Here is a 25,322-nt window from a genome sequence, read left to right on the forward strand (position 1 = left end):
ACGAAGATTGAAAACCATTAACAAAAACTGAGGTTGTTGGAGAGGGAGAGAGCAAACTTATATAAGATAAAATAACATGGCCAAACCCATGCCATTTAAGTGCCAACATCATAAAAAGCCAGTGAATGTGATCAAAGGCTTTTTCAGCATCCAGGGCGATAGCTGCCAAAGGCGAGGAACTCTTAGAAGCAAAATTAATGTTATTCAAAAAGGTTCTGGAATTATCTGCCAAAGTTCTATCCCTAACAAAACCAGTCTGTTTAGGACCGATCAGGTCTGGAATTATCTTATTAAAGCGACAGGCCAACAATTTAGCAAAGATTTTACAATCCAATTTCATTAAAAAAAATAGGACGATAGTTAGCACAGGATGAAAGATCTTTATCCTTCTTCGTGATCAAACAGAACATAGCTTCTAGAAAGGTACCATGGGCCTTGTTATGGGAGATAAAGTGCTGAAAAGGAGATAGGAGATGAGGGACAAGAATCCGTGAGAAGCAAGAATAAAATTCGGCTGTAAAGCCATTTGGGCCAGGGGCTTTGTCCTTAAGTAACTGACCTAGAGCAAGCTTAATCTCGGAGAAGGTGAGGTCTTGATCCAAAATGGAACAATCAGGAGAAGGAGAGGAATGGGGAGGAGGTAAATAATCGAAAAGCGAATCCAAGACTGTGTCTGAGGGAGAAGACTCAGGGGTATATAACTTCTTATAAAAATCTGTGAAACATTGCAGTATCTCTTCATCTTTAATGTGATTAATACCTTTTTAACCAATGATACTATTTTGGATTTCTGGGATTTTACTTTCAAGCAGTTTGCTAGCAGTTTATCAGCTCTATTGCGTCCAAAGTAGAATTTAGGTTTGATCTTTAGCAAGGTCCCAAAGGCTTCCTCAGTCTGTTTCCTATTAAAATTTACCTTAGCCTGAACTAGCTGTTCGAGAGTATCTTCATTATTAGAAGAGTAATATGCATGCTCGAGTTGTTTAATAGTAGATAGTAAGGAAGAGGATTCCTTAAGAAGAGTTTTCTTCATGACAGCCACGTAGTCAATGATAAAATCTCTGGCTGTCGCTTTAAAAGCGTCCCAAACATTATGGAATAGTATGTCTGGGCTGGTATTAGTAGAAAAAAATTCTAATAAAAAACCTTTGAAACGCTCTATAAAAAGAGGATCTTTAAGTAAATAGTTGTTAAAGCGCCATCTACAAGTTTTGGAGGGTTCAGAAGGAAGATCTAAATCAATAAAAACAGGTGCAAGTCCGAGATGAGAATGGAACCGATTTTGGCATTTGGCTAGAAGATTGAGAGTCCAAAAAATGTAATCGATTCTAGATTTGGAATTATGTGTGGAAGAATAAAAGGTGAATTCTAAACTGTCCAGGTTGTATATCCTCTATGCATCAGTCAAACCTCTCGAATGGATAGTGCTTGTAAAGGTTTTTTGTATTTTATTAGGGATATATCTAGAGGCGGATTTCCTGTCAATGAAGGGATCCATAACCTGATTACAGTCCCGACCCACCAGGAGATTGGAATTGGAACAGGAATGCAAGACATGTGACATGGATTGCCAAAACCATGCATCTAAGCCAGTAGGACCATAAATATTGAGGAGAGAAAAAGGGGAACTATTAATGACTAGGTGAAGAAGAAACCATCTATCATTAGCGTCCCTCTCCTCCTTTTCGACAGTTACTTAAAGGGATTTGTGAAATAATGTCACCACTCTGTCATTCCTTTTCTTAGCCGGAGAGCAAAACACGTGCCCCACCCATTGCTTTTTAAGAGAACTCATATCATTTTCATTAAGATGGGTTTCCTGTAGCATTGCAATCTTACAATGTAATCTAGATAGATGAGTGAGTACTCTCTGTTTATTAATGGGGTTACGAAGACCATTCACATTCCATGACATGACACAAACATTGTCAGTCATAATGAGGAAAGGAAAACAATACACGCAACCAAACGCATTCTAAAATTAGTAATTGTATGAACTCAGCATGCAAAAATATTAAGCCAATATAGAGAGAAAAGGACAATGAGAATAAGTGCCGGAAACTAATTTTAAAAAGGTACATGCCAAAATAAGAAAAGTAAATGAAAATTAATTGAGTTAGAGAATTGGTGAAAAAAGAGTAAAGAGAAGAATTACAACTCAAAGAATGAAGAATGAAAAAAATAAACCAGAGACAGAGAAGAAGAGGAACGAAGAAAGAGAAAGAGGTGTAAATGATAAAGGAAAATAAGTTGACAGGATGCCAGAAGACTTCAGTCAAAGTAGACAAAGTACACTGCCAATGTGGATAAAACAACATGATGGAGCTGGGAAACACAAAGAGAAAGACAGATGACAGAATCAGCGAAGTCGAGAAGAAACGACAAAGACCACTAAAAAAGAAGGTCAAAGAAAAAGAATAGAATAGGAAGCGGCAGGTAGGAAGAAATAATGAGCAGAGTTTAGCCGAATACAAAAATGGTACAAAAGATAAACAAAAGAAACAAGCATTTTGATAAAGGGAGTAACACTTACCAACATGTGAAGAGGAACTATAAACACTAGGACTAGGAAGGGAGGCACATGGAGGAGGGAACATCAAGGAAGGGTATCAGTACTAGACAAGAGACATTTGTAAAAAAGAAATTGCAAAAATTGTTACAGAGAAGCTGCCTAAGAAAAAAACAGACAATCAACATTTACATATTAAGCTAGAGAACAGAGGAAATAACTATTTGTTCCTGTAAAATAGGAAGGATATGTGAAAGAGAACTGAAATGTTTTAAACAAGTTCATGTTCAGGATTTCCCGAAATCCATTCAACTTTGTGGCGAAAAATAAACTGTCTTAAGTCCTCAGGGCAGTCAAATGAATAGGACCTTTCCTTGTAAGTAACTTAAAAAAAATAAGGATGCACTAGACCATATCTGGCGTTCAGGGAGCGAAGAGCAGGGTAAAAGGAAAGGAGCCCCTTACGGCGGGCGGCAGTTGCACAAGCCACATCTTGTGAAAAGAAAACTCTCTGGCCAGACCATAACATCTGCTTTCCCTGCTTGGCCGCTGAGAGAACCATTAGCAGTTCAGCATATTCCAAAAAAAAAGACAATTATGCCTGTGGAGCGACTGGTTGACGATGCAGAAGAAGAGGACCCTCCAAGTTTGGGTCCAATGCGCTTAGGGATATGAATTTTGAGCAACGTTAGCATGTCAGATCCCTCTTCCCCTTCAGGAATACTGTAAATTCAGAGGTTATTGCGTCTGTTACAATTTTTCCAAGTCCTCCATTTGTTGTTTGAGGTGAGCTATTTTTATGGAGATAGCATCGACTTTAGGGATCACGTCCTGAGCATCGCTAATCCTCTGCTCCACCACCGATGCTCTAGACTGGACCATTTCTTCTCTAGTCTCTGAAGGGTAGCATTGGTGTCTATGACAAAAGGTCTCAAAAGTTTTATTTCCTCCATGAGGTCTTCTTGGGTTAAGGGTACTGGAGATTTTGTAGGGGAACAAGGCTCCTTCTTTTGTTGTTTTGAGGCAGCAGTAGTGGAGTATTTGTGGAGGTTGGACATGTTCACAGAGGCACCCTTTTGACTGGAGAAGGAGGAAGTTCCCATGTAGAGAAAGCGAGGGTAGGTTATGTAATGCACACACAGCCACAGATAGCAACCAAATATTTAAGAGCGTATCTCAATTCCAAAACACCAGAAGAAGTCCGACATCCAAAGAAAATGCAGCTGGAAGCCAATCTAGTAGCTCTTGTGAAGAAGCAATGAGTTTAAAACAGGTGAGCGGCAAAAAAAACGCATAAAGCAAAAGAAGCCCATGAGAGAAACACACCTGGTAGAGCTTTGAAATATATATATGGAGGCATAAGGAGGTTTGATTTAGCCAATCCGCCTTAAAAAAATAATAAAAGCCAACTTGAAAGAATGATTTGGCCATATATAATATCCAAAGGTATGCGTTAGTGCGTTAATTGCAATTCACCGCCGCGTTCCGCAGCATACAAAATGGTGGCCGAAACTGGCAATCTTGAGGAGAACGCGGCGCGGGAGAAACAGGGACAAAAACGGCTTAGCTAAAGCCAAAAATATAAGCTACCTGTACCCCCAGGTCTGAGAATTCAGGAGCTCCACTGTATACTACCAGGAGATGAGGGCAGCCGCTCCAAAAGGGAAAATGTCTCTGTTATGATGTGGAGCTTCACTGAGTCGCTGCCATCTAGCGGTGTATCAAGCCACGCCCCTGAATTTTGGAGACATATTAGCTACAAGTGCATGCGTATACGATTCTATATGACTGCTTGCATGCCTGAACTTTTTTCTTTTTAACTTCTCGATTTGCAAATACACAGAAGCCTCATGCCAATAAACCTGACTCATTACTCTTATATTTTTGTGTAATTGACTGCATTTTCACCTATGTGCATTTGACACCAGTGACAGGACTGAGCGTAACATAAGCCTGGCCTGTTTTTGAGTACCTGAAGTATTTGTTTGTATTGTCCAACTTCTTATTTTGCCTTTGGGTGTGTGATGCCAATTCCTGTACAAATGTGAGATGCTTATAAAATGGCGTTCATCTTTCCCTGGCCACTGTGTTCGTTTTGTCAGACACATACGATGCCTATAACCTCTTGAGTATTGGAAATTAAATATATACAGGTAACCTTTAGAGATTCTAACAATGTTGATTCTGCTTTCATATCTACTATTTAACAGATTTTTAATTGTTGTTTAGACATCAAGTTATTCATTGCTCCGTATTCAAACAGACTGCCTCTGCTTTCCCAAATGGGTTCAATATTTGTAATCAATGCTGTTAAACGCCGTGGGACGCTTTAAACCTTTTGGCCTCAACCAAGAAGACCAATTTACACTGATTAGGCAGGTTAGGCATCTTGTGCTTTATCAGGGCCAGCTCCTCCATTAGAGAAGAGGAGCATTGCCCCACTGAAATTCCCCCCAGAGCCCCAGGGATGAAGAATAAAATGGTAATTGATTACCATTTTATTTTTCATCATCTTGTCCTGAATCGAGGATTAGGGTGGGGCAGGGCCTGCTAAGTGGCAGCAGGAAGGAGTTGTAGGCAGAGGGCTGCCTGCGCACTGTTTAAAGTGGGCAGATCTCTTTGGCCAGCTGTCTTGCGACGGCCAGCCTGACATGTGCACTTTAAACCTGTTTAAACCTCTCAGCCCAGCTATCCTAAGATAGGAGAGCTGTGAGAGGGCACTCCCTCCAATCAGGCCACGGCTCTCATGCATGTGAGCAGTGCCAGGATTAGGCCATGGAGTTTGCTGGTGCTTTTGAGGAAAGAAGAGTTCAAGAGTAGACACCGTGTCTGGTAAGTGATTTAATTATTATTATTTTTTTTTTTTATTTGTGCGCGCCCCGCACCCCCCACACACAGATGCAAGCCACCACTGGTGCCTTTACTGAGAGTAGATCAGCCATGTTTGCTCCAAGTCAGCACCTCCTTCTGTTATGCTTTACCACAATTTCCTGTTGAAGTAGAGAGGGAATAACACCAACAAGATACGGATAGATCTCCTTTGAAATGCCTCTTTTACACTCATGCCACAAAATGACAAAACAATCTTTTCTTCCTAAAATGTAGAAATGCAGATCTAAGGACTGAAGAGCCCTTATGAAAGCAAACCAAATTTCAATTGGATAATAGCTGCAAACCAGTTCACAGACATTGCTCTGGTAACCCTTCGTGAACTCAAACCAATTGTTCTCTAAATTGAGAAATCTAAAACAAATGTGAAAGAAGGATCTTTATAGAGCCCAATGAGGGGGGAAAAGCAGTGAGAAAATCGGAAAGGGTCTGGAGACAAAGATAGTCAATATACCCTCTTAAACTTGTCAAAATAAACATATGAAAATCCTACTTAAGGTTAAAACTACCTTTTTCTAGCAAGAATCTTACGAAGAAATCACCAAACCAAAAACATTATTGTTCATGGTTAACAGAACTGTTGGTTAATCACCTCATCTGACCACTCTTAATACCTCTTAAAATCAATTTGAACAGTTTGCCTAATTCTTCTCTGACAAGACATAAAAAGTAAGAAAAACAATGCTAGTGATGCATGCATGAGTTTCATGGTGTGAGAAATTGGTTTATTAGCTGAGGGGGGTGGAAGCCCTAAGGTCCTTAAAGCTTAACTTAGAGGCAAATTGTAAAGTATTTATACAGCACACAAACAGTAATAAAGTTAAAACGCATCACAAGAAAAATCCTAAACCAATTTAAACAAATAGACTAAATTTTAATAATTGCAGAATGACAAAAATCCATCAGTAAACTGAAATATTGACTTTTTAATTTTTTGTTGTAAAAATAGCGCCAAAAGTACAAAGACAAAGTCACAAGTTCAGGCCAGTCACGATGGAGTGGGGGGGTAGATAGAGGCACTAGGCTAGTCCCGCTGAGAGTTGTACTTTATGGCTTTGATGCAAGGCTTCTTATCATTCGTTGTTGGTTCTGATCAGGAGCTGCGAGGTGCTGTGAAGCAAAGTCCTGCATCAAGTTGCATCATGCTGCATCAGTTAGGCAGAGAGCAGTACCCACTAATGCCATCCAAAAGTCCAGTACTTGGGGCGGCACCTCTTGGGAAGCAGGATTCACTCCAGTAAGAGGCCAGCAGCAAGGAACAGGCATGTTTAGTTGCAGGTCCAGGCAGGTCCTGTGCAGCATGTTGGCTGGGCATTTGCGTGGAGGCCTCTAAAGCTTGTTGTCTCCCTGTAGCTCACACAGGAGATCAGCCAACTGACCCTTGGAGTCCTCTGGTTAGCTTGGGATGAAGATAAGCAGGTCCAATTTTCCTTCTTAGACAGCAAGGCGATCCTCAAAGCAGCAGGGCAGTCCTCTGGCAGCCGGGTAGTCCTTCTTCTGTAACTTTCACAGATCCAGGCGTGTGTCTGATGAGCGGCTCTGGAAGTCCAATATTTATACCTGGTGCCAGACTTTGTGTGGGGGGACTCCATGTCCTACCTCCACATCTGTTTCTGGAAAGTTCTTCCTCTTCCCCTGTCAAGGCTCCAAACTCCCTGAGAATGGCAAATGGCAAGCAAACCTGAAGTCAGGTTGTGTGTGCAGGCAGCAAAACCCTTTGAGGTTCAAGTGGTGCTGAGTATAGCCTTTCCCTGTCATCTTACCAGGATGGTCCACCCTCTCCACACTTAAGCCCCATTTGCATTACTGTCTGGAAGTAATACACAAACCCCAACAGAAGAGCCATTCACAGTCATGTGACCCAGGGCCTACCTTTAGGGCCTACCTTAGGGGTAACTTATATGAATTAAAAAGGAAGGGTAAAAGGTTTATTTTGCCAGGTCGAAATGGCAGTTTGAAGGTGCACTACAGGCTCCGGTGTCAGGCCTGAGATGTTTTACAGTCCCTGAGTACAAGTAGTATTGTTTACTATGGGCTTATGAGTAATGTAAATGTGCCAATTTATTGTAGGCCAATATTACCATGTTTGAAGAGGAAAGCATAAGCCCTTTTGCTTTGGTTAGCAGTGGTAAAGTGGTTACAGTCAACAAAAAACTAATTCAGGAAAACAAGAGGAGTGAAGGCTAAATGTTTGCGGGAATGCCACACCAAGAATGCCAGGTCTAGCATGTGCTCCCCCCAGCTGAAATTAGGGAGAACTACCCACCCTCATGGCAGTTCCTATCACTAGGACGAAAGAACCTGGAAAGACCATCAGCATTGACGTGGTCAGTTACGGGCAGTATTCCACCATAAAGTCCATTTCCTGTAGGGAAATGGACCACCTCAACAGTTTTGTATTCTCACTCCTCTTCTGCATAAACCATCTAAGGGGTCTGTGGTCCATCTGAAACCAGATGTGAGTTCCAAACATTTATGTTCTCAACATCTTCAGTGCCTAGACCACTGCAAAGTCTTCCATTTCTATAGTACTCCGTCTCTGCTCATTTGGAAGTTGCCTCCTACTGATAAAGGCTGTAGGTTGGTCTAGCACTCTTTGTTCAGGTGTCAGAACACAGCACCTATGCTGTGCTCTGTGGCATCTGTCTGGACAATGAATTTGTTAGTGGACTTAGGGGCCTTGAGAACTGGTGGGGTGCACACGGCCTCCTTTAAGGTGTCAAAAGTATGCTGACATGCCTCCGTCTAGATAACCTGCCTGGGCTACTTCTTAGAAGTGCACTCTATCAAGGAGACAACCATAGTGCCCTAGACCCTGACAAATGTCCTGTAGTTCCATATGAGGCCTAAGAATGCTCTTACCTCAATCTGGGTCTTGGGGGGTTGCCAAGGCAAGATAGTCTGAAGTTTAGCCTGTAGAGACTACACCTTGCCCCCACTGACCTGGTGGCCCAAGTAGACCACATATCTCTACCCTATCTGGCACTTACAGGCCTTGCTAGTCAGGCCTGCCTTCTGCAGAGCTGAAATAAGTCCTGGAGGGGGAACAAGGTGGTCTCACTAACTGGAGCTGAAGCTTCCAATTCCATGTAGATAGGCGGCACTGAAATCCTCCATTCCAGCCAGGACGCAGTTGACCAGTGTCTGGAAGGTGGCAACAGCATTCTTTAACTCAAAGATCATCACTAAAATTTGGTAGTGGCCCTCTGGGGTGAATACTGTAGACCCCTGCTTAGCTCCCTTGGTTAAGGCAATCTGCCAGTAAATTGATGTCAAGTCAAAAGTACTAAGGATCGTGCCACATCCTAACCAGTTGATAAGCTCATCAGAACGGGAGTTCTGGGGTGGCACCCAGTGGGCCAGCCCTGTGTACCAGAACCACTGGACTGGACGAAGGACTGTTAGAGTGCTCAATCACTCCTAACTCCAGCATCCTAAAGACTTCTTCCTTAATTAAAGACATTTTCCTTAAAGCTGGTTCTCAATTTATCTGGTAGCCTGTACATTTTGTTTTTGAAAGACATGCTGATTCCAGAGTCAATATCATGGATGCACCATGTGGTGAGCCCTGGGGTAAGGGAGAATAGTGATGTAAGCCTCCCCAGCAAGTAGGGACAGTCCTTCTGTTGCTCAGGGGTCAGGGTAGGGGAAAGGACAGCTCCTTCCATTGACCCATCCTGCTCCTTGGAATATAGGAGGTTGGGGAGAGGCTTGCTCTCCTTTTCCACCCCATTATCCATCACCAGTAGCATCGTTACCTCAGATCTCTTGAAGTGTGGCTTTATGCAACTCACATGGAGTTCACTTTAGGAGTTCCTAGGAGTCTTTCGCCTCATAGGGCCTGGTCCACTAGTCCTGCAAGGCCGGATTTCCACTGGCTCCAGCACCTACATTTTCTGACTAGGCTGAAACTGAACCAGAGTGGCCTCTGAAAGCCAACATGCAGCTTACTACATCCTGGGGGTTTCTTGGTAGCTTACTCCCACCCCTTGTTCACAAGGCTGAGAGTTCCTCTGACAGGGTGGTCATACAGAAGTTCAAAGGGATGGAAACCTACTCTCTTCTGTTGTACCCCCCTATAAGCAAACAATAGGTATTGAAAGAAGGGGTCCCATTTCCACCTAGGTACAAGCGCGGCGCTTGGCCTCAATATTGCTGGCATTTTGCTTGGTTTTAATTGTTTGAGTATTGTGAAAAGTATTTTAAAATTACCAAACTGTCCACTTACTTGCACTATAAAAAGATTGAATACCACATCGCTTAAGGCGAGACGATCACGAAGCTCCATCAGGCCAGTGACACCCACTGAGCGTCATTTTGGTTAGCGCTCTAGTGGCTGGCTCTACTTAAGAGGGGGGAATGCAAACGCGCCTGGCTATTGAAAGTGACACCTAGCGAGTTAAACACAGGTCAAAGAACGTATTGTTCCTTGATTGGGAACTGCACTTGGCTCGGACGCACCGCTGCACCGCGCCCTTCGCAGACGCAAGGGTAGGTACAAGCGCGGCGCTTGGCCTCAATATTGTTGGCATTTTGCTTTTTTTTAAATTGTTTGAGTGTTGTGAAAAGTATTTTAAGATCACCAAATTGTCTACTTACTTGCACTTTAAAAAGATTAAATACCACATCGCTTTAGGTCAGACGATCACGAAGCTCCATCAGGCCAGTGTCACCCACCGAGCACCATTTTGGTTAGCGCTCTAGTGCCTGGCTTTACTTAAGAGGGGGAAATGCGCGTGCGCAGTACGCGCGCGCTCTGATGGCACTCCGGAGGCGCGCCAGAGGCAAGCCCGTCTGCGCCCGTCCGCGCACCAGTCGCGCCTAGCGCTAGCAACACTGCCCAAACTAGCACAGGCAGGATCTGCTACTCCAGGGACTCTTTGCTTAACATCGGTAAGGGGGGACGAGGGGAACACCAGAGTGCCCTGACATGTGGCCTGATCAACAGCAGGTCCCTGATAAAGCATTACCAGGAAACTTCTAACCTGCTAGAAGATCTGGATTTAGATTTTCTATTTATTACAGAAAATTGGATAAACCCAGACTCCTTAGTGGAGATTGGGGTTGCGTGTTTAACAGGCTACAAAATCCTTCACAAACCCCGTTTAACGGGGAGAGGAGGAGGGGTAGGGATAATTTTTAAAGAGAAATGGGACTGTGCCCCATTGCAGATAAATGAGATAGCTGGGTATGAACTTTTGGGCTTTACTTTGCAGGAGCCTAAAGGGAGAGTGCTGACAGGCCTGGTATGTTACAGACCCCCGGATTTAGACCACCAACATCAGGCTTTACTTGATACCATTGTTGCCTTAGCACTGACACACTCCAGACTGCTACTTTTAAGAGATTTCAATCTCTGGGATACTGGGAGCCTGGGGAACCATCTACAAGCCCTGAGCCAAACCTGTGAGAATTGTGGTCTACACCAGCATATCCAAGAGCCAACCCACCAGGGAGGGCATATGCTCTATCTAGTCTTTGCTAAACAATCTGAGTTAGAGGTGCTTAATATATCACCGCTAAGCTGGACGGATCATTTTCTGATACACTTTAGGATAACTATACCTAGAGTTACACTGGTTGGGAAAGAGCAAACTACCTTTCGGTGGGGAAGAGACTGGGCGAAACTGTCAAAAGAGGGCCCAGTCCCTCTCTTTCCTAAACAGACTCTGTTTAATCTGGATGTGTCAGTAAAGGAGAATTACAACAGATATAGCAATTTCGTCAACAATACTCTTGATGGATGTATCCCTAGAAAAAGGCTTAAGATTAGGAGAACACCCTCTGCCCCATGGTTTAGCGAGGAGTTGAGATTGCTACGCTCGGCTCGCCGGCAGGCCGAGAGAAGGTGGCGCAGGTCGTACTCAGAGACAGATAAAAAAGCTTCAAAATCAGTACAAGCTCAATACAAGCAGGCCATCAGGGGGGCTAAGTCACAATTTTATGCTAGCTCCATCTTACAGGCGCCCAATGGCTCAAAGGCCCTCTTTAATATCGTGAAGGACCTTAGTAATCCTGGGTGCATGGCTAATAGAATACAGGCATCACAAAATCTTTGCGACGAAGTTGCCACTTTCTTCGTTGACAAGGTCGCGAAAATTGTGGGAGGGTTTGACCAGGGTTCCACTGGAACATTGCTGACCAATTAGGAAGTTAGAACCGATACATCTCTGGAATACTTTCAACCCCTCACTGAGGATCTTTTTAATAGCATAGCCCGGGAGATATCATCCGGATCGCCCCTTGATCCTCTCCCTCATAAGATCTGGAAGGAGTATGGTCCTGACTTATTTCCGGGTTTGCGGCAAATATGTTGCCAATCCCTGAATGAAGGAGTGGTGCCAGAATGCTGGAAGCAGGCGATAGTTACCCCTTTGCTGAAGAAGCCATCCTTAGATCCAACAATCCCAGCTAACTTTTGCCCCATATCTCTCTTGCCATTTCCTATTAAGATTCTGGAAAAGATGGTTAGTAAGTCTCTGTCATGTTATCTGGAAGAAAACCATCTTTTGGACAGGCACCAGTTTGGATTTCGGCCGGGGCACAGGACAGAAACCGCCTTGACAACAGTGTTGGACAAACTTCGAATGCGTGCCGACAGTGGGAATTCTTCAGTGTTGGTGTTACTGGATATGTCGGCCGCATTCGACACGGTTAGCCATGCGGTATTGGTTGCAAGATTGGGAACACTGGGAGTGAAGGGATGCGCCCTGAAATGGCTGCAATCCTATCTGTCAGATCGACAGCAGGCGGTTACTATAACGCCATTTGTTTCCCCCTGGTCCCCAGTCTGCTTTGGAGTACCCGAGGGCTCGGCAATCAGCCTGATTCTTTTTAATGTCTACTTAAGCCCCCTGATCCCTATTATAAAATCTTTTGGGATCGATGTGGTTAACTATGCCGATGATATCCAACTGTTATCCATCGAAAGAAAGCATGCATTGTCTATGAGTTCCTTTCAGGCATGCATGGGTCGGGTTTCAGACTGGCTGAGGGCCAACTCCCTACAGCTCAACGCTGGGAAAACAGAGCTGTTGTACTGTTCTGCAGCGAAAATGTCTAAACATCTAATGGGCGAATTCAGGTTTAGGCCAGAGGATGCCCCCATAGTGGCAGCAAAAACGGTTCGCAACTTGGGGGTCATGGTGGATGAGGATCTTCAGATGCAAACCCAGGCCAACAAAACAATTGGCACCTGTTTTGCCTTGCTGAGAGCTCTTCGCCAAATCCTTCCTCTATTACCAAGCGAGGTGAGACCCTTAGTGGTCCGAAGCATAATTCTGGGCAGACTGGACTATTGAAACTCCCTGTATTTGGGTGCCCCCAATACATTTTGCAGGGGTTGCAAAGAGTCCAGTCTATGGCAGCTAAACTGGCTCTTAAGAGACAGCGCAGCTCCTCCGCGACGCTGGCTGTGAGGGACTTACATTGGCTGTCTATTAAAGACAGAGTTAGCTTTAAATCTCTGTGTATGGTCTATAAAGCACTACACAATATAGGCCTGCTACCTATACAAGAGCGATTCTCCTGGTATGAGCCCAAAAGACTCCTCCGGTCCACCAGCCAAAGTCTGGTGTCTATTGCTAGAGTGAAACTTGCAAATCTGGGAGGTAGGGCTTTTGGTACATCAGCAGCTCGTCTCTGGAACAAGATCCCCCAAAACCTTAGACAAGCTGATTCTTTGCTGGAATTTAGGAGGAACCTTAAGACCTGGCTATGTGCCAGGAATAGGTAGCAACATTCCTGTTCAGTGGCCCAGTCGTTCTGTTTTGCTGCATGTCATCATGGTCTCTAAGCGCCAGGATACCCGATGGGTGATAGCTGCGCTATATAAAAGTTTATACAATACAATTATACAATACACCTCAAGGTCTCTGACAGGCCCATGAAAATGCCTCTAAAGGTCTTCTTGAGTCTCTCAACAAGCCCTTTGGTCCGGAGACAGTACAGTGTGGAGAACCTTTAGGTTACTCCACACTTACCCCACATTGACTTCATGTCCGCTTACATAAAGTTGGTACCTCAGTAGGACACCGCTACTTTGGGAAAAACCCACCTAGGTAAAGGTCCCCATCAGTTTTCTGGCCACTGAAGGGATAATCATGGGGAATAGATTTTGGGTACCGAGTAACATTGTCCACCAAGACCAGGATAAACATGTTGCCTAGGCGAATCTTGAGGCCCAGGGGCCCAGCAATGTTGATGCCGACCCTCTCAAAGGGTGTGCCTACAAGAGGTAGGGAGAGCAGGAGAGCCTTCCACTTTCCCTCTGACTTCCCATTTCCACTGGCCTTGCAGATAGGACAAGACTTACAGAATGCATTTAAGGTTGATTTCACACAGGAGACCAGTCAAAAGACCCTTTGAGTCACTCTGGCGAGCCTGGGATGAAGGCAAACAGGTCCAGTCTTTCTTTTCAGACAGCACAGTGGTACTCCAAGCAGCAGGGCAGTCCTTCTTCTGTAACTTCCACAGGTCCGGGAGTGCTCTGTGAGTGGTTCAGAGGATCCAATATTTATACATGGTGCCACCCTTTGTGTGTGGGGAGTCCCTGCCCTACCCCCACAGCTGGGTCTGGAAAGTTCTTCCTCTTCCCCTGTCAAGGCTTCAAATTGTCTGAGATTGACAAAATTCAGGCAGGCCTGGTGTCAGGTTGTGTGTGCAGTAGACAATGCCGTTTAAAGTGTAAGTGGAGCTGGGTACATTCCCTCCCATTCATCCATTCTGCCAGGATGACTCATCAAGTCAGCAACTAACCCCTTTTTGCTACTATCTGGAAGCAATACACAAACCACAGCAGCAGAGCTATTCACAGTCATGTGACCCAGGACACTGGCAGAAGGCATAAATGGTTGGCACAAGAAAACACCAGCTTTCTAAAAGTTGCATTTTCAGAATTGCAACTTAAAATCGGACTTCACTGTTAAAGAGGGTTTTATTTTACACAATAATTTATAATGCACACAGCACAACTCTCTCTGCTCCTACTCTAAGGTTGCCACTTATTACACGTAATAATGTAACCCTGGGTTAGTGAAAGGGCGAGATATGCTTTACAATTGTGAAAAACAACTTTAGAAATTTTTCACTGCAGGGACATGTAGAACTTGAGCACACACATGTTCTATTCTTTAAATGCAATGCACCCTCGGGCAGATTTACGAGTTCTGGCACATCTCTGCAAATCAGCAGGGATGCGCCAGAAAAGATGTGACACGCAATTCCCTCCCTGCGCCACCACAAATGCGTCGCATTTACAAAGCTGCGCACCGTGGCGCAAGGATAGGGCGATGTGTGTCGCATCCTGTGGCGTAAGGGCAGCGCATTGCTGGAGTTGTGTCGCAAGCGCAACGCAGCTCCAGCAATGCTCAGGGTTGCCCTATGCCTAACATGCTGCGTCACTCCTTATGCCTGCTTCAAGCAGGCGCAGCATTTTGACGTAGCATGGACGTAAAAGTGACTCAGTGATATCTTGTAGATTTCACTGCGTCACTTTTACAAGGCGTTCCTGCGACGGAACACCCACCCTGTGCCGGAACACCCACATGAAACCTAACACAAGTTTCATGTGGCGCAGGGCTTTACAACGTGATGCATCTCCCTAGATGCCTCACGTTGTAAATAAGGCGCAACGTGGCACATGGTTTACGCCGCCGCTGCGTCATAGAAGTGATGCAACGGCGGTGTAAATGTGGCACATGGGGCTTGTAAATCTGCCCCCCTGACCTTTGAGCCTTTAGAGCCTACCTTAGGGGTAACATATGTATTCAAATTGAAGGTTTAGGCTTAGCAAAATGTTTATTTCGCCAGGTTGAAACATCAGTTTAAAGCTGCAGTTAAGGCTGGGGTGTCAGGCCTGAGAAATGCTTTAAAATGCTACTTTAGTGGGTGGAACAATGAGTGCTGCAACACCCTTAATAGCATTTATTTTACAGGCCCTAGGTACATGTAGTACAATTTACTAGGGGCTCGCAAGTAAATTAAATGTGGCAATTAGGTGAGGGGCAATTTTGCCATGTTTGAAGGAGAGAGCAGAAGCACTTTAGCACTGGTTAGCAGTGGCAAAGTGCTCACAATCCTACTCCTACGATCAACAGAAACAAATTCAGCACAACAGGATACGTGAAGGCAAAAGGTCTGTGGGAATACCACACCATGGATACCATGTCTAACACATGAGAAATGTATAATTGAATGGTACGTCTTTGAACCCATCTGAGTTAACACTCTAGGAAAAAATGATAAAAAAATCTACTCTTGTGATGATGAGCCTATCCCAATTTATTTCACTTAAACCTTGCTGACCAACATTGCTCATTACTTGACCACACTTATAAGCTGCTCACTGTAAATGTATTTGTTCACTCACAGCCTAAATAAGCACTAGCAAAATAGATTAGTCCAATAGGTCTCACCTGTTACTCAAGGACACAGACATACTTGCTTTGGTTTTGCCTTTGTTTTTGGCAAAAAACAGTGTAAGATGTTGTTGGACTTGGCCCTTTTTGCAGGGTCATCCCTGGACTTTTTGCCTTCCTCCTATATTTTTTCTGACCTGTTGTTGGCTGTTTTATGACTCTGGGCACTTTACCACTGCTGATCAGTGCTAAAGTGCATATGCTCTCCCCAATGTACATTAATGTATGATTTGTGATTCCATGATTGGTTGATTTAGTTTACCTGTCAGACCCTAGTACAGTGAACCAGGAGTGCCCAGGGCTTTTAAATCCAAAGGCTGCTGGTGGGCTTGCAGCACTGGTTGTGCCACCTACAGAAGCAGCCTGTAAACATGTGTCTAAAGTCTGCCATTGCAGAGCCTGCGTGCAGTCTGGTACTGACATGCTGACTGGGCAAGTGTACCCACTTGCCAGTCCCTAAACCTTCCCTTTTCTTCATATCCAACACCTCTCTGGTAGGCCCAAGGGCAGGGTGCATTGTAAGGTTAAGGTAGAACATGCCCTGGTGTGTGTGGCATGTTCTAATAGTGAATTACAGCCATTTTCGTTTTTCACTATTGCAAGGCTACCTGTTCTCCATAGGCCAGAATGGGCAGTTTGGTTATTACATCTTATAATCCTAACTGACTCAGGGAACATGGTAGAAATTCGAATTTAGTATGCCTGAACTCAGAATGATAAAATACATCTTTTAGTGAAGTTGGTTTTAACCTTCTGTGTTTGAAAATACCACTTTTAGAAAGTAGGCATTTTCTTGTCTAACCATTCAAACCTGCCTCTGCTGGGTTGTGTATTCCTTGTCTGGAGTTTGAGTGACAGGGCTGGGGGATTCCAGGAGACAGGGTGAGTCTGCCCAGTGGTGAATAGAGAGATCTGCATCTAGATGGGAGGGAGGAGTTTCGCCTGGGACCTGAATAGGACAGTGCCTCCCCGCACAGTGCTGGCTCCACCCCCTGTGGTGCGTCTGATGTCTCTGACCTGCACTGTGAAAGGAGAGAAGGAATCATGTCAACAAAGTGCTCCAGGGCTGTGCTTTCCCTCCACAATGCTGGCTCCACCTCCTGTGGGGCGGCTGATGTTTCTGCCCTACACTGTGAAAGGAAAGGAGAAGTCTGGTAGCCAGAGTGCTCAGGAACTGGTTTGGACTGGGCAAAGGCCCCTCTGAACTCAGAGGACAAAAGATGTTGGGGTATAAGTATTGGGACCCTGATCCCAAGAATTTAGATCACTTTGGGAAAACAAGAAGAACCTCTGCTGAGGGAGGAACCAGAAGAAGCTGAGGAGGAAACTATCCCTGAACCTGGGGGATTGGCCTGCAGTGGTTGCATTACTGCCAAAGAGAGGAGAAAGGAACTTTGTGTGTACTTTTGCTCAACTTGTGAAGGATCACCAAGAGCTTGGAAAAGAGCTTGCCTCCTGCTGAAGTCTCAGGAACAACAGACTTCACCCCCCAGCTCCCCAGAGTTCTTTGGAAGTGCCTGCTGCTGTTGTTGGGCCTTCTGAGGGACTGCGTGTCGCAAGGAGCTGGAAGCGTGACTCAAGAGCTGTTGTCATCGCATCTCGTAAAGTGTGTCACCGCTGCAGCATCGCATCGAGCGGAAGCGTTTCGCATCATCCAGGAAGTGTCTCGCAACGCCGAAGAAGTGTGTCGCCATCACAGCCATCGTAGCTGGCGCATTGCACCACATCAAGAGAAGAGTCTTGCATCAAGGAAGAAGCGTGTTGCCAACGCATCCATCGTAGTTGTCGCATTGCTCCGCATCAAGAAAAGTGCCTCGCATCCACGGAGAAGCATGCCGCCGTCGGAGCTGTTGTCGTCACATCGCATAAAGGGGTGTCGCCGCTGCAACATCGCATCGAGCGGAAGCGTCTCGCAACGTCGGAGAAGAGTTTCGCTGCCAAGGCCGCTGTCGTCGCATCGCGTAAAGTGCATCGCCGCTGCAGCTGAAGCATCGAGTCGAGTCTTCACGTAACATCGGAGAAGCGTGCCACATCTGGAAGATCTTCACGTCTTTATTTCTTTGCACCAAAAACTTCATTGCATCAACATCGTTGCAACACTTTTGTTGCCCTGCGTGTCGCATCTAAAAGGTACATTGACTTAAAGTGTTGCATCTAAGAACTTAAGAGAACTAAGTCAAATTCTACCATCTAAAGTAACAGTATTGTGTGTTTTTGCCGTTTAATGGTCTTGTGGTAAATCTATATAAAGAATACTTATTTTTGATATAAAGCCTGTGTGGTGTCACTTGATTACTGTATGTGTTCACAAATGCTTTACACACTGCCTCTGAGATAAGCCTGTCTGCTCGTGCCAAGCTACCAAGGGGGTGAGCAGGGGTTATTTTAGGAGTGTACCCCCATACCCTGACTAGAGTGCATACCTGTGCCAACTAGGGACCCCCAAGTCTAACAGATGTCTACCCATTTGTGTACATACACAGCAACCATCTTAGATGGCTTTAAGAAATCATATTCCTAGATGGTCTCTCTGCATGCATTTACACATTTGCCCATCAACAGGTAGCCATTTAGGAATTATTTAAAATCTATTCATGAAACGGTTGCCTTCTGGTAATGCAATCTTCCGATGTCAGCATTAAAGGATGCAAATCATCCATTCAAAACACAGTGAGGCTAAATTCTTCTTTGGACAAGTCAAACACAAGAAAAGGTGTGACGGCAATTAAACCAGGAGCAAGGGACAGACCTAAAATTACATTATGTGCACATTGGATGCAATAGGTCACTCTTTTCATGGTCACTCCCATATTGTTAGACTGGTGCTGCTAGTTGTTTTACCTTGTGCTCTAGGTCACTGCTGTTCAAGCCCAAGTGCATGTGATCTGACCCCTAAAACATGGGGACATAACTAATGCCTAATTAGCTTAATTAACTTTCTGATAAGGCCATAGTGTATGTAGAAAATATACCTATGGCATAGAAAGTTAAACATCACCTATGTCCTGCAGCACGTGTTGTGCTATCCACTAGTTTGACAAGGAAAACATGGCTTTAGGCATAGCACTTTAGCCTGACTGTTTAAATCTTCAGCCCAAACTGTCAACCAAATCCTTTTGACAGGAAAAACCTTCATTTTAAATATTAATGTCACCCCTATGCAGGCTTGTAGCCCACAAGGTATGATGCATTGTACTTAAAAATGGGAGATGAAGATATTCAATGTCACCGTGTCCCTGAAGTGACAACCCCCCTAAAAGCTATTTTCACTGTGGAAGGCCCAGGCTGTCCTATGAAAAAACTAGAGTACATATTTAAATATTAATCCTGCTTATCTCAAGTTTGTAACTCTTTTTAATATTTATAAAAAATACACTTCAATGGTGAAGTCAACTTTTTAACAAATATTTAGGAAATGTAACTGTTAGAAAGCTATATTTCCCTGCCTTAAGCTCCTGGAGGTTAATTGGCATTAGCTCTCCAGCAACCATCCAGCAAGTGCTTGATCTTAATACAGTGTGAAAACTGCTTAAAGAGCAGGGGCGATGGTTTGGAAGTGGGGAGGTGTTTCTTTCTCCTGACAGGGACACCAGTTGGGGTGGGTCCATGAGCTAAATTACCTTCAAGTGGTCCTGCCATGTGAGGAGTTAATATCAGGTGACGTCTGTTGATGACCAGTCTTTGCACCTTTAGTCAGGCAGCCACTAAACCCAGTGGCAGGACAGCTACCAGCAGAACCAGTTTTAGGCAGTCACACGTTAGGGGTTTCTCATTACTCTGGCCACATTTCTAGGTGGGCACACGATCTCTGCACAAGGGCAGAAGAGATTTCCTATCTTGGATTTTGAGAGTGAGGAGCACTGTGGGGTTGTTTGCAGCAGGGCAAAAAAGAACTGTTGCACAAGTGGGGAGGGTTGCAGCTGGGAACTTTTACCTCAATGGTCAGGGAGGAACCAGAAATCACCCCAACTACTAGCTGGTGCCATGCATAAATGTGGCGCCAAGTGCCTCCTCAGAACACATTCTGGCCCAGTGAAGGAACAGAAAAAGGACTGCACCTACAGTTGGAGACATGTGAAGAGACCTTGAAGATAGACCTGCACCTACTGTACGCAGGACAAGACGTGGACTCCAAGGGTCAGTTGAGTGACCTCCGTGTGTCTATAGAGACCCAATAAGCTGCAAGAGTCCCTTTCCTGAACTTTCCACCTGGTCAGTTTTGACTGGAGCTGGATTGCAGTCTGCTGGTGGCTTCTGCTGGAGTGAGTCTTGACCCCATGAGTTCCCGAGGTCCTGGGACCCTTGGCTGTGTCTAACTGGACTTCACCTAATACCCCGGAAAAGCTGGGACATAAAAGCGTTTTAGACTTCCAGGCCTCCGGAGGGCTGGCACCACTGGCCCATGCTAATCTGCAGAAGGCACAACTTCATTGGGCTAAGGAATCAGGTTTCTGCTGCTTGGAGCGTCTGTGCAGCAGCAATTCCATTACAGTGGACCCTCAGTGAGAAAGTGTCTGGCCCCTTGGAACTAGCCTACAACCTTCTTCTGCTGGAGGATCCTCTACTACAAAAAAGAGACTAAGGGGCTGATTCCGAGTCAGGCTGAAAGAACTCTGACCGTCGGTCAAGGGCTCTGACAGTCGGTCGGTCGGAGCCCTCCTGCCCACATTGGAATTTGCCGTTCGGATTCGTTTCCGACCCACTCTGATGAGCTCACAAATGACTAAGCCATTACTCAGGTTTAATGGTGAACACAGGCTTTAAATAAATATTAAGGAAAAGTAACTTTTAGAAAGCTATCTTTTCACTGCCTGAAGTTCTTGGATGTTAATTGGTATTAACTCATCAGCAGCCTGTACTTAGCCTGAAAATAGGTGTTAAATAGGTGTCAAATGCCTCCCAGGAGCAAACAATAGGCTGACCTGTATGGGCAGCGGTGACTCCTCTGAACTCCAAAGAATATTCAGAGAGGTGGCTGGGTATAATGTGGCACCACACCGTCAATTTCTGCTTGACAGGTCTGTTGAGCTAAATGTAATACTTGGGATACACTTAGAAGGGAGATACGGGATGACAAGGCAATTCTTGGGTCATCCCCTGCCTGGGTACTGAAAGGTACTGATGTTGTCGTTACAGACATCTGTCTCTGGGTTTTTTGTGGCTACAGTGTCTACTTCAAGCTAGATTTTAGTGTAGGAGGACATGGGTGATTTTTCTATAACAGTCCCACACCCCCAGATGTCCTCCATCTTGAAAATGCCCTGACAGGTGGCATTTTGGGCCTGTTTGCAATAAAGTTGGTTTGTCCCGGGAACTTTTACCCTATTGGTTAGGGATAAATGTGGGACCACCAAGCACAGACATCAAAACACTTTCTGGACCTCCGGAATATCATAAAAGGGCTCGACCTACTATCTGTGACCTGAAAGGAGTTCTGAATGACTGGACCTGCTATCTCCTGTACCCAGGACAAATACGTTTTTATGATAGCCTCAGGAGATGCAGTTAGCAATAATGTGCAGCATTAAGTGTATGCCTACTATTCCAATATTATCATTCGCTTTGTTCTTGAATCAAAAGCATTATCTGTCTGTATACACTCGGCGTCTCTCGCAGTTGCATGAATTTAAATTTGTTCTTTTTCTTTTCAGAGCTGCCTGCTGCTTCCGTTGACCTTTCTGCCTTTAACCTCACTGATTTAGTAAATGGAATGTTTAATACAGCTCTTAAAGGTAATAAATGCTTTCCAGCTGATGTGTTAGAAGACATGTTTTGCATTTAAATGTTGCACATTGTCAAAAACAAGAAAATTACCTAGTTCACTATGTACATTTGCAAATGTGAAACTATCTGTGATTAGACGTAATTTGGAATTCACAAAACTCTCAAAAGTGTTCTCAGAGGGTTCTCCAGGAAACCTGTGATACTTGGCAATTTCAAGAAGTATTCTCTTAAATACATTTGTGAATTCCTAAAATGTGTCAATCTATACCAGCTAAAAGGATTTAATTTACATGCCCCACCTTTCTGAGAACATTGTAGGTCCAGGATTGGACCTGCATCATGAAAATGTTTTTTTTAAATATAAAGTGCAATTTAACCATAGGATTGGGTTCACTGACAGAATATCGACACCTATATTTATAATGGAATATACCCATACCAAAATATTGAGTTATAAATATCGATATAAAAAATATCAACATCCTATATTTATAATGGTAAGTACAAAAATATTGGGGGGAAAATATTGTTGTCATAAATATAGTTGTAACAAATATTGGTTTTTTATATATATGAAATAACATAATAAATATTAAATATATTAAATATTAAAATGTATTTCAAAAACATTCAATTTAATGTACATTTCAACAAATATAACAAATGAACTTAATTTTAAAAAGTTAAACACACATATCTAATACTTAATACATATATTTACTTTAAACCAATTATTTATTTTATTTTATTTTTATATTTTTTATTGTTTTCAATACAGAGGGTACAAAAACACCAAATGCGTAAGCCATAACAAATAGTTGTATGCATATATCAAATAATCATATCAAACTAGGGGAAAAAAATTAAAGTAACTATGTATGTCTAGGGGATCACACAAATCACAAAAGAAATTTCCATATGCGGTAAAAAATTCTCATTGAGCGTATAGCTCTAGTTTTGGCCAGTGCCCGCTCCCTCTCATATATGTCTTTCATGAGAGCCAACCATTCAAAGAAAATAGGCGGGTTAGGCATAATCCATTCTCTGGCTATACATAGACGAGTAGCAACTAGTGCAATGGATAAAAAGCTTCTCATGGCATGATTCTCACTCTACTTAAATCCTAGCATGATCTCTTTGTTAGTAAGCGAAAAATCTGAACCCAAGCATTGAGAAATATATTGTGTGACTTTTTCCCAAAAATCAGACAGCATAGGACAGGTGCAGAACATATGAAGAATATTAACTGCCATAAGGTTGCATTTGGGACAGCATGATCTATCTGCTCCATCTCCCACCCCCGCTGTACTTTTTGCTGCCATTTACTAATCCTTTCAGGGGTATAATAGAGCATACAAAAAGTTCTAAATTGTTGCAACTTTAAGCTGATAGAATGAATAGAACTATCTAAAGAATCTAGAGCAGAGACTATCTCAGAAGCGTCTGTAGTAGTATCTAACGTCTGATTCCCTTTGGAAGCCAGACGACAAGTGTCATCGCCTCTGAAACTACAGAGTTGAAGGTATATTGAGCTTATTCTAGCTTTTACCAAAAGATTTTAAAAATATGTCAATAGTTCATGAGAATGAGGGAGCAACACTCATTGTAATTTTAAGAAATAGTCTCTAATTTGCAAATATTTAAAAAAGATTGTTGTGGGAAATCAAAAGTAGATTGTAATGATACAAAGGTGCGAAAACCATTAGCATCGTAGAGGTGGCCGAGCCGTTCAATACCACACCTTGCCCATCTACAAGTAGTAAGATCTTGAAATATGCTTGGGAGAATTGGATTATTCCATAATCTAAAATAGTCATGCTGTGTGAGATCTTTAGGAGTAAGTGAGCAGTAATTGAGAATTTCGTGCCATATACGGACCATACCTAATGGTCTAATGGTCTTAAAGCGGGCCCTTTTGTAATAGTTAGGATCATTAATCCTATACAAAAACATTTTGCTTTTTGGACCCAATGCCAGAGAGAGGCCAAAATATGGTTGTATATCTGTCAGTATGCTTTGCAGGCGCCCGGTAAATCCTGCCCAAAAATAAAGTTTGAAATCAGGGAGTTGTAATCCGCCCAGCTTATAGGGAAGTTTAAGAGAGCGTATCGCAGAGCCTGCTCGCTTATAGCCCCAAATAAAGCTACTGATTCCACCCTCCAGTTCATGAAAATAGTAGTTGGGGACACATATAGGGATAGCTCGGAACAAATATAGAAACTTAGGTAGAATTGACATCTTTATTATATTAGTCCTACCGATAATAGTTAGCGGAAGTGTATTCCAGTTCTTCAATTTTTGTGTAACCAAGTGAAGTAATGGTTCGTAATTAAGGGGGTCATTAGGATGGCGGAAGGACGACCACTGCCGGGCTGGCAATGGTGGTCCTTCTGCCATCTGACAGCAGTTTTACCCCCGCCAGATTATGATGGCGGGGGGAAACCTCAGGGAAGCGTGGCGGACGCAAAGACCGTCCGCTGCGGTTCCGCAAGGTGGTCCGTTTCCGCCCGCCTTGCGGAACCAAAAGATAGGGCAGCATTACGGCAGTGCCTTAGGATATCCCTTTACTGTCTTTTCTCAGCGGTCATCCCACCGCGAAAAGACAGGCAACAGAGATTCGGGGGCCCGTAGCGGGCCCCCCTTGATGTGGGTGGAGGTTTTACTGCACTGGGGGGGTACACATGGTACCCCCTGCATTTCCCTGCACTGCCACGTAGTGCAGGGAAATGCAGAGCATGCCATTTTAACATTGCGTACAGTGCTGCAGCAAGCAGCACCGTCTGCAATGTTAAAGGCCCTGGATGTGCCTGCCAGTATGGCGGGCACATCCTAAATGCAGTGTTGGGACCGCCGCTTGTCTGGCAGTCCTAAATTTAGGAGTCCTAACTTTACTAATCCTAAACTGAGAAAAATCCTAACTTTAATACTTTCGATATTCACAGAAGGCATTTAGGAGTCCTAAAGTTAGGAGTCCTAACTTTACTACTCCTAAACTGAGAAAAATCCTAACTTTAAGACTTTCGGTATTCACAGAAGGCATTTAGGAGTCCTAAAGTTAGGACTCCTAACTTCTGTGAATACCGAAATTAGTAAGTGCCTTCTGTGAATACCAAAATGAGTAAGTGCCTTCTGTGAATACCAAACTGGTAGTAAGTTTAGGATTTTGTCTTAAGTTAGTTCTGTGAATCGGGCCCCTCATTTTTACTGAATACCCATAGCATTGTCTGTAAGTTTAGTATATTACAATAATTGATATTCGTATTTGGCACCTTTATATATTCTTACATTTGCCAACTTATCAGCAGCGGGTCCTCCACAAAAGCAGAGGAGCGTCGCCCCACTGCTTTTTAGCAGTGGAAAAAAGGAAAAACAAAATGATAATAACACGTTGCTATTATCATTTTAGTAGACGCTGAGAGTCTACAGTGAGGAGCTGTGCGACCAGGGTTCAGACGCTGCCCATTTGAATCCCACGTTACTTTGACGCCGGAACTGGACACGGTTCAAATCTAACGATGCTGATTACAGCTCTCTCTTACTAATGTGTGCGCAGAGAACCCTAGTCGCACAGCTCCTCACTGAAGACTCTCAGCGTCTACAATTTTAGAACTCCTGTGTGTGGAAGAAATCCTTCATGGTCTCTAAAAAGATAAAACACTATGAACAGCCATGAGACCGAGGAGTTTGTCTTTTTAGATGCCCTGAAGAAGCCCAGATACGGGCGAAACGCGTTGGCTGTATTCACAGTTCTTCACGGAATATGAAATAAAGGATATAATTGA

General features: G+C 43.9%; 1 protein-coding gene across 1 annotated transcript in view; it reads left to right on the forward strand.

Moving 5' to 3' along the window:
• The window catches only part of HHLA1 (HHLA1 neighbor of OC90), a 310,979-nt gene that overhangs the window by 226,748 nt on the left and 58,909 nt on the right, over nt 1-25,322 (forward strand). The window contains exon 4 of the mRNA XM_085603780.1: nt 21,468-21,548. Coding sequence (XP_085459906.1) covers nt 21,468-21,548 — 81 coding nt within the window. The remainder of the gene's footprint in view (nt 1-21,467; nt 21,549-25,322) is intronic.

Source organism: Triturus cristatus, chromosome 5_1 (assembly GCF_964204655.1).
Source record: "Triturus cristatus chromosome 5_1, aTriCri1.1, whole genome shotgun sequence".
Lineage (NCBI taxonomy): Eukaryota > Metazoa > Chordata > Amphibia > Caudata > Salamandridae > Triturus > Triturus cristatus.